The following is a 12,169-nucleotide window of genomic DNA, read 5'->3' as shown; positions in this document are numbered from 1 at the left end:
GCTTAACCAGTTTGCATTCCCACCAACAGTGGGTTAGTGTCCCTTTTTCCCCACATCCTCTCCAGCATCTGTTGTTGGTAGATTTCTGAATGTGAGCCATTCTCACCGGGGTGAGATGGAACCTCATTGTGGTTTTGATTTGCATTTCTCTGATTGCTAGTGATCTTGAACATTTTTTCATGTGTCTGTTGGCCATTTGTATTTCCTCTTTCGAAAAATGTCTATTGAGGTCTTTGGCCCATCTCTTTAGTGGGTTGTTTGTTTTGTTGTTGTGGATTTTCTTGATTTCTTTGTAGATTCTGGTTATCAATCCTTTATCTGTAGTATAGTTTGCAAATATTTTTTCCCATTCTGTTGGTTGCCTCTTCACTTTCCTGACTGTTTCTTTTGAAGTACAGAAACTTCTCAATTTGATGCAATCCCAAATGTTAATTTTGGTTTTGACTGCCTGTGCTGTTGGAGTATTTTCCAGGAAGTCTTTGCCTGTGCCTATATCTTGCAGGGTTTCTCCAATGCTCTCTAATAATTTGATGGTTTCGGGTCGTAGATTTAAGTCTTTAATCCATGTTGAGTGGATTTTTGTGTAAGGTGATAGGTATGGGTCTTGCTTCAAGCTTCTGCACGTGGAAATCCAATTTTCCCAGCACCATTTATTGAATAGACTGTCCTTATTCCAGGGATTAGATTTGGATCTTTGGTCAAATATAAGTTGGCTGTAGATGTTTGGATTGATTTCTGGTGTTTCTATTCTGTTCCATTGGTCTATCCATCTGTTTCTGTACCAGTACCATGCTGTTTTGATAACAACTGCCCTGTAGTATGTCCTTAAATCAGGTATTGTGATGCCTCCGGCTTTGTTTTTGTTGTACAGGATTGCTTTCTTTATTTAAGAGGCAGGAAGGGATGGTCGTGGGAAAGAGAAACAGAGACAGAGAGATCTTCCATCTGCTGGTTCACTTCCCAAATGTCCACAATAGCCTGGGCTCTGCCAGGCCAAAACTGGAACCAGGGCCTCTGTCTGAATCTCCAAGATGGGTGTCAGGGACAGAAGCTGTTGAGTCAATTTCTCTATCTCCTAGAATGCACATTAATGGGAAGCCAGAACTGGAAAGAACCCAAGTACTCTATATGGGATGCAGGCATCCTACATGATGTCTTAACCGCTACGCCGTTCCTTAATAGTTCTTAATGCCGGTGACTCCACAACTTTCCAATTCTCCTAATTCAACTATTTATTTTACTCATTTTTAAGAAGCTTTTAATTATTGATGTTTGATAATTTTTCTCCCTCATCTCTCTTCTGCTTATACTCCCTAAAAGATTTCACTTATTTTTGTCACTTTAATTCCATTCTTTCAACAATGACTTAGTGAATGATTATCACATTCTCCAACTGCCAAGAACTGTTCTAGGCACAGAAACTATGATGGGAACAAAATAGACCAAAACTTTGCTCTCATGGAGTTTACTTCTCTAAGGCAAATAGTCAATAAGAAAAAAAAAAAGTATACATGTTTTTAGACTTGTTTGGTGCCATGGAAGAAAGCTGCAGAAAAGTGAGTAGGGATTTCACATAAGGGAGGTAGCTTGGGGAATTTCCACACAGTAAAGGCACAAGTTGTGAGCTGTGGGAGCAAAAACTTCGGTGTGACAGGAGCACCGTGAGCAAGGGAGAGGGCGATAGGCATTGGGCCAGAGAAGACCAGCCCTGAGAGTGTGGTCAGCTTCCATTCTGATGGTCTTGGGAGCCTCTGGAGAATGTGGAGCAGAGAGGTGATATGCGATAGGCTTAAATTAAAAGAAAAGCCAACAATACTGGTGCTGTTTTGAGAACTGACCTTGAGGTGAGGGAAGACATAGGAAGCTGAATAAGGAGTCTGCTATAGTAATTCAGGAGTGGCATGCAAGTGATTAGGCTCCAGCAGTATATTGGAGATGCTGGGAAGTATTGGATCTTGGGGTTATTTTGAAGGTAGGATACTTAAGTTTCCTGAAGGATAAGTTGTGGGGTAAGAGACAGAGAAAGGTCACTAGAGTTTTTGGATGGAGCAAATGAAAGAATGGGGTTATCATTTACACAGGTGGGATAGACTGTGGACATGACGAGGAATTCATCTTTTGAGATGCAAGGTTAAGAAGCCTTTTCAAGTAGAGATGTTGAGTAGGTGGTTGTGTGTCTGAGTCTTCTGCTGAAGTCCAAGGTCAGGGTTGGTGATATCAATTTGGGAGTGATCAGCAATTAGCATCCTATGGTATTTAAAACTTTGGGAGAATATGGATCAACCAAAGTGGAGTTCATAGATTAAGAAGTGTTCAGAGGACTGAGTCTTGAAACTCAAGTTTGTTGTTGGAGGATCAGGAGCATCCAGCAGAAGGGGCTAACAAGGGAATACCTGGGAAGTGGGAAGAGAACTAGGAGAACACAGTGCTGGATGCCCGAGGGGAAGGATTTCCAGGGAAAAAAGAGTGAAAAAGTGTATCAAATGCTGCCAACTACTCAGAAAACTGATGATTAGGCACTGGACTTAGGATTCACCAGTGTGGTTGCCATTTATGATCTAGACAAGAAAAATTTTGGTAGAATGCTCAGGCAAAGGCTTGACTGGGGAGAGTTTGGAAGAGAGTGGAAGGGAAGAGTTGAAGTTAGCAGGTATTGCAGCACTTTTGAAGGGTATCATTGTAGGGTAATATTTACACTAATTTTTTTTCCTGTAGGGTGAAACAGTATAACTATGTACATATTTTCTTTAAAATAAAAACCAACAAATTATTTTGTGGCTATTTTAGAGGATGGTTAATTGTAGGGTTAGCCGAAAACAGGTTTTGATGTTTTTAGCTGCTAAAAGTCTCTTTATTTTCTCTTTAAAATAAATTAAAAAGATGTTTAATGGGAAGAAGTGATTACATGTAAAAAGTCGTGTTCATTTATTTACTTTAGAGGGGAAGTAACAATAATGATGGTTGATTGATTTTTATAAAATTACCCAAGGTCACTTGTGGGACACAGTCAGCTCTCATGAAAGTCATAACAAGCAATTTAAGGGTCACAGCCAAAGACTGATTTCTACCCTGCTCTTCACTCAACTTTCAGAAATGGGGTCAAGCTCTATAAAGTGGAGAAATAAAGTCCTCCCACTGCCCTCTCGTACTCAGGCAACTATTCTTTGAGGCAGTTCACTATATATTTATTTTAAGCTAATGAAGTGTGAGGTTGAAAACTTTGGCACAGAGTTAGGTTAAACATAAGCTTTACGTTCTTTGCCATGAAGCAGCTTTCATTTTGATTAACCCTAAATTCTTCATCAGCCTCTCTTGTGTACGTAGATGTCCTTATACCCACTGATAAAGTGAGGAGGAGCTCCTTTATAGCAGGGGTTAATAATGTCCATATCAATTAATTAGTCCTGCTTACAGCCCTCTTGACAACACAAATCATTCATTTTCTTGGGGCTGAGCTTTTCTCCCTTCATTAACATCATTATTAGTTCCTGTCAGTAAATGATGGTTCAAAATTTCTACCAATTTGTTTCAGTGTGTTTACTATTTTGCTTAATGTCACAAAGGACAGAGTACAGATTTATACATTTATCCACTAATCCTTGTAATCTGCTTCAAATTCATTTTGGAATGAGGCAAGGTGTACCTACATTAACAGAATTGAAACAAATCATATATAAACAAGCCATAGGCAAACTTACTTAGGTTAGCACATGTTTTCTTTTAAGTGTAACCATGAAAACAACCCTAATTAATGAACAAGCTACCAGGCAGAGTTTGTGGAAATGGATGGAATATGAGCATTTCTGTCAGGTAGTGCTAGGTTCTAATGCTTGGCTCTGCCTATTCTGAGTGGAAGAGATCTGAGCTTCTCTTAGCCCACTTACTGCTCTGTGAATTATGGAATGTGACACTGACCTCCCAGGTTGGTTTCAAAGGTCATTTCAGGCAACAAATCTAAAGATTTTGGCACCTGGTAGGTACTTAATAAATGTTAGTCTTCTTGTCCTCCCTGTAGTCTTATTTGAATTCCTGACCATGCATATAAAATCGTTCTCAAGTGAAATTCAAAGTTCACTGCAGCATAGGTGGTATCAAAAAACATGAATTTCTATCACCATTACTGTCCAATGCATATCTGACTGCATTCTTAAAGATACAGATATCAAATGTTCTAACACTCAAAGGAGCCTCAGGAAGTGCGACATTCTGTCTTCCACTTGTTTTAAGGATTTGTTTTATTTATTTGAAAGAATGACAGAGAGAGGGAAAGACAAAGAGAGTGAGATCTTTCATCCATTAGGGTCGCTCCCCAAATGACTGGGATGCTCGAGGTTGGGCCAGGCTGAAGCTAGGAGCCAGAAATCCCATCCAGGTTTCCCATGTGGGTGACAGGAATCAAAGCATTTGGTTCATTTTCTGATGCCTTGCCAGCCTCATTATAAGGGAGCTGGATTAGAAGTAGAGCAGCTCAGACTTGAACTGGTGCTCCTGTGGGATACTGGTGTTGCAGGTGGTGGGTTATACTGCTGTACCACAATGCCAGCCACAGTTTATCTTCTACTTCTACTTTTATGATTAGAAAATAGATCATTCCTAGGCATTGAGTAGGGCATATATGAAAACTGAGTAATCTGAGTCCCAGAAATTTTGTAGGAATTATCTAGGTTCATTGAGAGGTAAATAGCATCAGGACAGTGACCCTGAATCTGTGCCCCACCTTCACCACTTATTCATCAAGGTCAGTTCGGATTTCCTGACTGTTTATGATAAGGGAGTCCTGACATGCAAATTCCTGGTATATCAGTTGAATGTAATTAGTTAGGACATTAATAACATGTGGCTGGGAGTGAAAAAGGTTTAGTAAACATCACAGGTCACATTTATTCCTTCTTGTTCACAGCAGAATTCATGTTCATTACTGCATTTCTATGTGTGATGACAATGGAGGGGAAAATTCAAATTTTTAGTGAATCCTTTAAAACTCTGGGAAGCAATGCGGTAGTTTTCTGGCATTAAGCCTTCAGGTTACCAAAGGTTAGTTCCTTGCTTCTTAAATTGTTTACTTAGAGTACAATGTATGTGACATATCTTAAAAGGAATGTTAAGACTAGAAATAGTGAGACGTGGGAAGAGGATGGTAGGGTAGCACTAAAAGGTGGGGCAACTGTAGAAGAAATAAGGGAGAAATATAGATGGTGAGTATGATGATGGCAGCACACATCATCACAGTAAGTGTCAGGTGGGCATCAAACCCTCGACCAGGGATCTGAAGGTATTATTTCAACAAATATCACCATAATTCTTTGAGGGAAGAAATCTTACCAGGCACAGTTACAGAAGGAGAAACTGGATACCTAGATGGAGTGTGTCTTTCATAACTGGAACAGTAAAGGAAGAGAAATTTAATGGATCTAGTCCAAGTAAACATACCGTGACTGTTACTGATGGTGTGTGGCTTGGGTTTTAGGATGAGGAGGCTTAATGAAAGAAGCCAAGAAACACTGAACAAAAGGTTTGATTAAAAGGTTAGGGGAAAAGTGGCCTCCACATCCATCTATTGGGTTCAAATATTTATTGATCACAATCTCTGCGCTAATATGATGGTAAACAAAAATGCTCAATTTAGAAATAAACTTAGGGCCGGCACTGTGACTCAATAGGCTAATCCTCCGCCTGCGGCACCGGCACACTGTGTTCTGGTCCTGGTCCGGGTGCCGGATTCTGTCCCGGTTGCCCCTCTTCCAGGCCAGCTCTCTGCTGTGGCCAGGGAGTGCAGTGGAGGATGGCCCAAGTGCTCGGGCCCTGCACCCTCATGGGAGACCAGGAGGGGCACCTGGCTCCTGGCCTTGGATCAGCGCAGTATGCCGGCCGCAGCGTGCCGGCTGCGGCGGCCATTGGAGGGTGAACCAACAGCAAAGGAAGACCTTTCTCTCTGTCTCTCTCTCTCACTGTCCACTCTGCCTGTCAAAAAAAAAAAAAAAAAAAAGAGAAATAAACTTAGGTAATAAGTCTTGCTCTCCGTGAACCCTCACTAAGATTTTACTTATTCATGGTAGAATCTGCCTTTTACGCCATTTCTGACATTCTGCTTTCTCCCCAACCTTTACTTTAGCTCATTGAAACAACATATGGGCTTATAGAGTAAACATAACATGCTTTTTGAGAAAGTGGGGCTCTGTGTGTGTGTGTGTGTATGTATGTATAAGGAAATTCAACTGCTTAAATCAGATTCTTAAATTATGGACAAATTTGTTCATTTTCATTCATTTGACAATTATGTGTTAAGTTTCAGCTACTTGTCAGTTACTGTTCTAGACACTAGGAATGAGAAATGAGCAAAACAGCTAATTGTCCTGATGTATGCACATATTGTAGAGGTGGGGTGTGGGAAGGCAGGAAACAAAGGCAGAAACATTATATCTGATGTCACGAGCTATGAAGAAAAATGTATTTGGGTAAGGGACTAGGGCTTGTTATTTTTATATAGACTGGAAAGGAGAGATGTGGATGAGAAACTAATATTTGAATGGAATCAAGAGAGATGGAGAGAGGGGGCCTTGTGAACGTCTGACAGAGGCATTTTCCATATCAATGGAAATTCACACAGATTCAGAGGACTGTTTGAGAATGAATAAGCAGGGCAGTGAATTTGGAGCAGATGAGTGAATAGGTCTGTTTAAGAAGATGATGTTGGAGGGGCTGCCATTGCAGTGCAGCGGGCTAAGCTGCCACTAGAGTCCTGGCCACTCCACTTCTGATCCAGTTTCTTGCTAATGCACTTGGAAAGCAGTGGAAAATTGCCTATGTGCTTGAGCACCTGCTAACCCATGTGGGAGACCTGGATGGAGTTCCAGGCTCCCGGCTTTGGGCTGGCCCAATCCTTGCCATTAAGGCCATTTGGGGAGTGAACCAGCAGGTGGAAGATGTCTCTCATTGTTTCTCTGTCTCTGTTACTCTTGTCTTTCAAATAAATAATTCAATAAATAAATCTTAAAAAAAGATTATGTTAGAGAAGTATTCAAGATGGGGTAGCAAGTCATGAGGGGCTTTTTGTAGCCCCATAAAAGGACTTTGACTTTTATTGTGAGTGAGATGCAAAGCTATTGGCGGGGTTGGATAAGAGGATCTCTGGGGTTCCCATGTAAAGTCACAACTCTGGGCACTTTGTCACAGGGTGGATGAGTCCAATTTATTACTTTTGCAAACCACTCATAGGAGGAAGGTGGATTTGGTGACTAATTTAGTTTGAAGTGCTTATAGGGGATGTTTTAATTTATTTTGACATTGTTGAGAAAATTATATGTGAAGTGTAAATTTCTTAAATCATTTTAAGGAAAGGTGTTAGAAGACAAAAGTTTTCAATATTTTGCAGACAATGTGATTTTATGAAATAATATTCACATGTTATGGCAATTTTGGACAGTAGAGTAAAATGATATCTGTATTTTGTTATTAAATGACAGAAAACAAGTCTTTGTTAAGAAATGGAAATTTTTTAAAAAGGTATTGTGTGGGCCAGCGCCGCAGCTCAATAGGCTAATCCTCAGCCTGCGGCGCAGGCACCCTGGGTTCTAATCCTGGTCAGGGCACCAGATTCTGTCCCGGTTGCTCCTCTTCCAGGCCAGCTCTCTGCTGTGGCCTGGGAGTGCAGTGGAGGATGGCCCAGGTCCTTGGGCCCTGCACCTGCATGGGAGACCAGGAGGAAGCACCTGGCTCCTGGCTTTGGATCAGCGCGGTGCACCGGCTGCAGTACGCCGGCCACAGTGTGCTGGCCACAGCGGCTGTTGGAGGGTGAACTAACAGCAAAGGAAGACCTTTCTCTCTGTCTCTCTCTCTCTCTCTCTCTCTCTCACTGTCCACTCTGCCTTTAAAAAAAAAAAAGGGTATTGTGTGACTTAATGGAAGTCAGTCTGGAAAATCAGGCACAGGAATTAGGAAAGAATCAATGCATTTGGGAGATAGTGGGAGATTGGCCGGGAATAGCCTCTTAAGCAAGGATGCGCTCTTACGCCTTAGAATGTCACTACTGGAAGACATTTTGCGTCTTCTATTCCATTTTGCTCCTCAATCCTTTTGAAACCCAGGTATTAGGCTCAGGCTTTAGGAGGATAAGAAGTTCATTGACAGTCCTACTCTTTTATTGAGGCTGAAGAATTCCTCAAGGAAACGAGGGTCATTATTAAAGCATAATGGATGCCAGTCAGCTAAAACACTACAAATGTCATGATGTTAGATCTAATTGTACATCAGTTTACCGTAATTCTTATAGTTTTGGTACATTTTATTATATTTCCATCTCTTATATACTTGTTTCTCAGTCATTTTTAAACCTTAATTTTATAAGTTGCTTTTATCTCTTATTCGTTGGTAAATTTAGTGACCTTCTTATTCCTTATTTAACTATGGCTAAATTGTTGAACATTTAGATTATTATCTTAAAATATTTTAAAAAGTATCATTGTAGTGATTCAAGATAGCTAACTTAAACTGGCTTGGTAACATAGCACTTCTACTCCTGGGTATCTGATCTACCCTTTTGTGCTCCTGGAAGAGAGGGTAATATAAAGTAAGTATAAATTTCTTCAGGGGTTACAAACACAGATTTCCTCTGACCTTGGAATGATCAAAATAGGGTGAGTCTCAGCCTTCCAGCGACTGACAGTTTTGCTTTGTTCATCCCATTAGGAGGCAAGCTGATTTTCATGGACCTAGGACCCATCGAGCTCAGGGCCCATGCCATCCTTGTTTCTGATGGTGGAGAGCTCCGGATTGGATCTGAGGCTGAGCCCTTCCAAAGCAGAGCTCAAATCACACTCTATGGGAGTTCCTACTCTTCCACCTTCTTTCCCTATGGAGTCAAGTTCCTGGCAGTAAGGAATGGAACTCTTTCCCTGCATGGTGAGTGAAAGAGAGAGAATGAAGTTTATCTGTGTCTAGAAAATCTGTGGGCAATGGAAAAATGATAAAACTATTTAAAATCTTTGGCTCTATGTTGCTGAAGCAATAAGGTCAATTACAACATGGCACCATTTCCCTAAATAACAAATAAAATTGTTATGATTCCTGTGACAGAGTATTCTACAGATTCAGATTACTTGCTCTTCTTTCTATAATAGGATTACTCACCTTTGCCTACTCTCTGGTTATTTTCAATGCTTCCCTATGAGTGGACCACCCTTCCCTGCCCACTGAGAGTAGGCTTAGCCATGGACGTGCTTTGGTTAGAGAAATAAGCAGCAATGATGTACATGACAAAGTGGATGTTTCAGGAGCTGTTGTGATGCATTTATTCTTTTCTCTCTACTTGAGAATAGAGGGGGGCAGTTCCTTCAGTTTGAGAATCTGAATGAAGACCATTGGGACAGAGCTGAGCTGACCTACTGCCATTATGGATGTGAATGAGGAATAAAACTGTGTTGTCATAAGTCACTGAGATTTTCATTTGTAACTACAGCATAATCTAGTGAAAACTGATGGATACAGTTACTTAGCACATACTGAGGTTGTCTCTACATGCAATAGCCTGGCACCACAAACAAAACAGAGATGACTTTATTTTGGAGCTGTTGTTGAGCCCTCTTCTCTATACTCATGAATATGGTTCAATTACAGTTCTACCTATAATCTTCTTACAGATGGGTTGGGTAATCATAAATTCCTAGGAGAAAAATAGAGATTATACTATTGTCTATTTCTGTTCCAATCTTATTGGCTTTCTAATCATCCAGTTACCCTTTGCAAAATGGACATACTTTTCTCTTGAGAGTCAGGAAATTAATAAATCTGCCAGGACAACCCTTAGTATTAATTGGAAACTCTAAGTATAAATTGATGAATGTTTAGTATATGACAGCTAAAAGTTATGGGCTCCAGGGGTAGATATTTTGTACAGCAGTTAAGTCATGGTTTGAGATGCAGCATCCCACATAGGAGTGCCTGGTTCAAGTCCTAACACTGCTCCTGACCCATCTTCGTGCTAAAGCACACACTGGAAGGCAGCAGGTAATGGCTCAAGTGTTTTAACCCTCGTCACCCATGTGGGAGACTGACAGGAGTTCTGAGGCTTCTGGCTCTGGCTTGGCCCAGCCCTGGCTGTTGTGGACATGTGGTGAGTGAACCAGCAGATGGAAAATCTTTGTCTGTCTGTCTGTCTGTCTGTCTCTCTCTGTGTGTGTGTCTATGCCTTTCAAATAAAATAAAAACAAAATAAAAATTGAAAAAGCATGATGCCATCTGCATTGGCAGGTCTATAGTTGCATGACAAAATAAGCTGCCTCTTATTATTGAATAATTCTTTTCCATGTGGTTATGTGACTGTGCTGAAGAGTCTGTCATTTTTCTCTGCCTTGACTCTTGTGTTACAAACTGTGGGCCTCAATCATTGACTACCAACAGGCATTCTCTCCTCTCTTTTGACTTATTACTGGGGAAGCGAGATCTCTTAATATATTTCTAAAGTTTTTGTTATTTATTTGAAATACAGAGCAACACACACAGAGAAGGAGAGACAGAGATCTTTCATCCCCTGGTTCACTTCCTAAATGGTTGCAACAGCTGGGACTGAGCCAGGCTGAAGCCATGATCCAGGAACTCCATCTGGGTCTGCCATCTTCTGCTGCTTTCCCAGATGCATTAGCAGGGAGCCATATTAGAAGCAGAGCAGCAGGGCTGCCACTGTGGCACAGTGGGTTAAAGCCCCAGCCTGCAGTGCCTGCATCCCATGTATGCACCAGTTAGACTCCTGGCTGCTCCACTTCTGATCCTGCTCCCTGCTAATGCACCTGGGAAAGCAGAGTAGGATAGCATAAGTCCTTGGGCCTCTACACCCACGTGGGAGACCGGAAGAAGCTCCTGACTCCTGGCTTCGGTATGGCTCAGCTCCGGCCTCTGCAGCCATTTGGGGATTGAGCTAGTGGCTGGAAGACCTTGCTCTCTCTCTGTTTCTACCTTTCTCTGTAACTCTGTCTTCTAAAGAAATAAAATAAATCTTTTTTAAAAAAAGAGGCAGAGCAGCTGGGTATTGAATCAGCATGCCAATATGGAAAAGGTAGCTTACCCTGCTGTGCCACAACAGTGGCCGTGGAAGGAAGAACTTTTCCTCAAGTATTAATTAATATTGATCATGGGTCAGCCAGTGTGTTAGACTCAGGGGACCAAATTTTATAAGGTTTAAAGATCCCTAGCTATCTGGACAGAAATTCAAAATGCCTACTGTATTTATTCTTATGTTCTTCCAAAGAGATTTGTCTTCCTCTTATCATCAGCAAGTACCTACCCTGACTTTGTAGTCCAGGGTTCATGGGTGTCTTCCCTCTGTTCACACATCAGTCCTGGGCTTCAAAATTTGCTTTAGTCCAGTGGTCACTTAGAATACCAGTCCAAAGTGCTACGGTTTACCACTGAAAAAACATAGGTGTAGAGCAATAGGGAATAGATTAGGGCTTTAGCAGGCCACAGGACATCCAAGGATCCTGGGGTCCCCAGGTTTGAGAGCCTTTACCTCCTAGAATGAGGTGTAAAGTGGAAGTCAAACAAAGAAAGGTGAGAACTCTCCTAATTCCTTTACTCTGCCTCTTTCTTTCTTTTTTTTATTGTTAAACAAATTCTTTTTTTTAAACTTTTATTTAATGAATATAAATTTCCAAAGTACAGCTTATGGATTACAATGGCTTCCCCCCACCCCCGCCCATAACTTCCCTCCCACCTGCAACCCTCCCCTTTCCCTCTCCCTCTCCCCTTCCATTCACATCAAGATTCATTCATTCTGACCACTTCTCTTTTCTCAAGCTTTACTATAAAGAATAAAAAAAAATATTATATGTAGGATCTCTGTCTTTAATGTGCTGTACACTGTTATTTAATGCTATCACTAGTACTCCAACAGTATTTTTTTCACTTTGTTTTGCTATATGGGGGCAAACTGTTGAAATCTTTACCTAATATATACTAAACTGATCTTCTGTATATAAAGAGAATTGAAAATGAATCTTGATGTGAATGGAAGGGGAGAGGGAGTGGGAATGGGGAGGGTTGCGGGTGGGAGGGAAGTTATGGGAGGGGGGAAGCCATTGTAACCCATAAGCTGTACTTTGGAAATTTATATTCATTAAATAGAAGTTTAATAAATGAAAAAAAAAAAAAAAGAATCAATCGGGCTGGCGCCACGGCT

General features: G+C 41.1%; 1 protein-coding gene across 1 annotated transcript in view; it reads left to right on the top strand.

Moving 5' to 3' along the window:
* Positions 1–12,169, top strand: part of PKHD1 (PKHD1 ciliary IPT domain containing fibrocystin/polyductin) — a 531,849-nt gene that overhangs the window by 172,502 nt on the left and 347,178 nt on the right. The window contains exon 37 of the mRNA XM_062186248.1: positions 8,686–8,898. Coding sequence (XP_062042232.1) covers positions 8,686–8,898 — 213 coding nt within the window. The remainder of the gene's footprint in view (positions 1–8,685; positions 8,899–12,169) is intronic.

The sequence above is a fragment of the Lepus europaeus genome, chromosome 3, assembly GCF_033115175.1.
Source record: "Lepus europaeus isolate LE1 chromosome 3, mLepTim1.pri, whole genome shotgun sequence".
Lineage (NCBI taxonomy): Eukaryota > Metazoa > Chordata > Mammalia > Lagomorpha > Leporidae > Lepus > Lepus europaeus.
The sequence above is the reverse complement of the archived record's forward strand: the minus strand, read 5'-3'. Positions and strand labels throughout refer to the sequence as shown.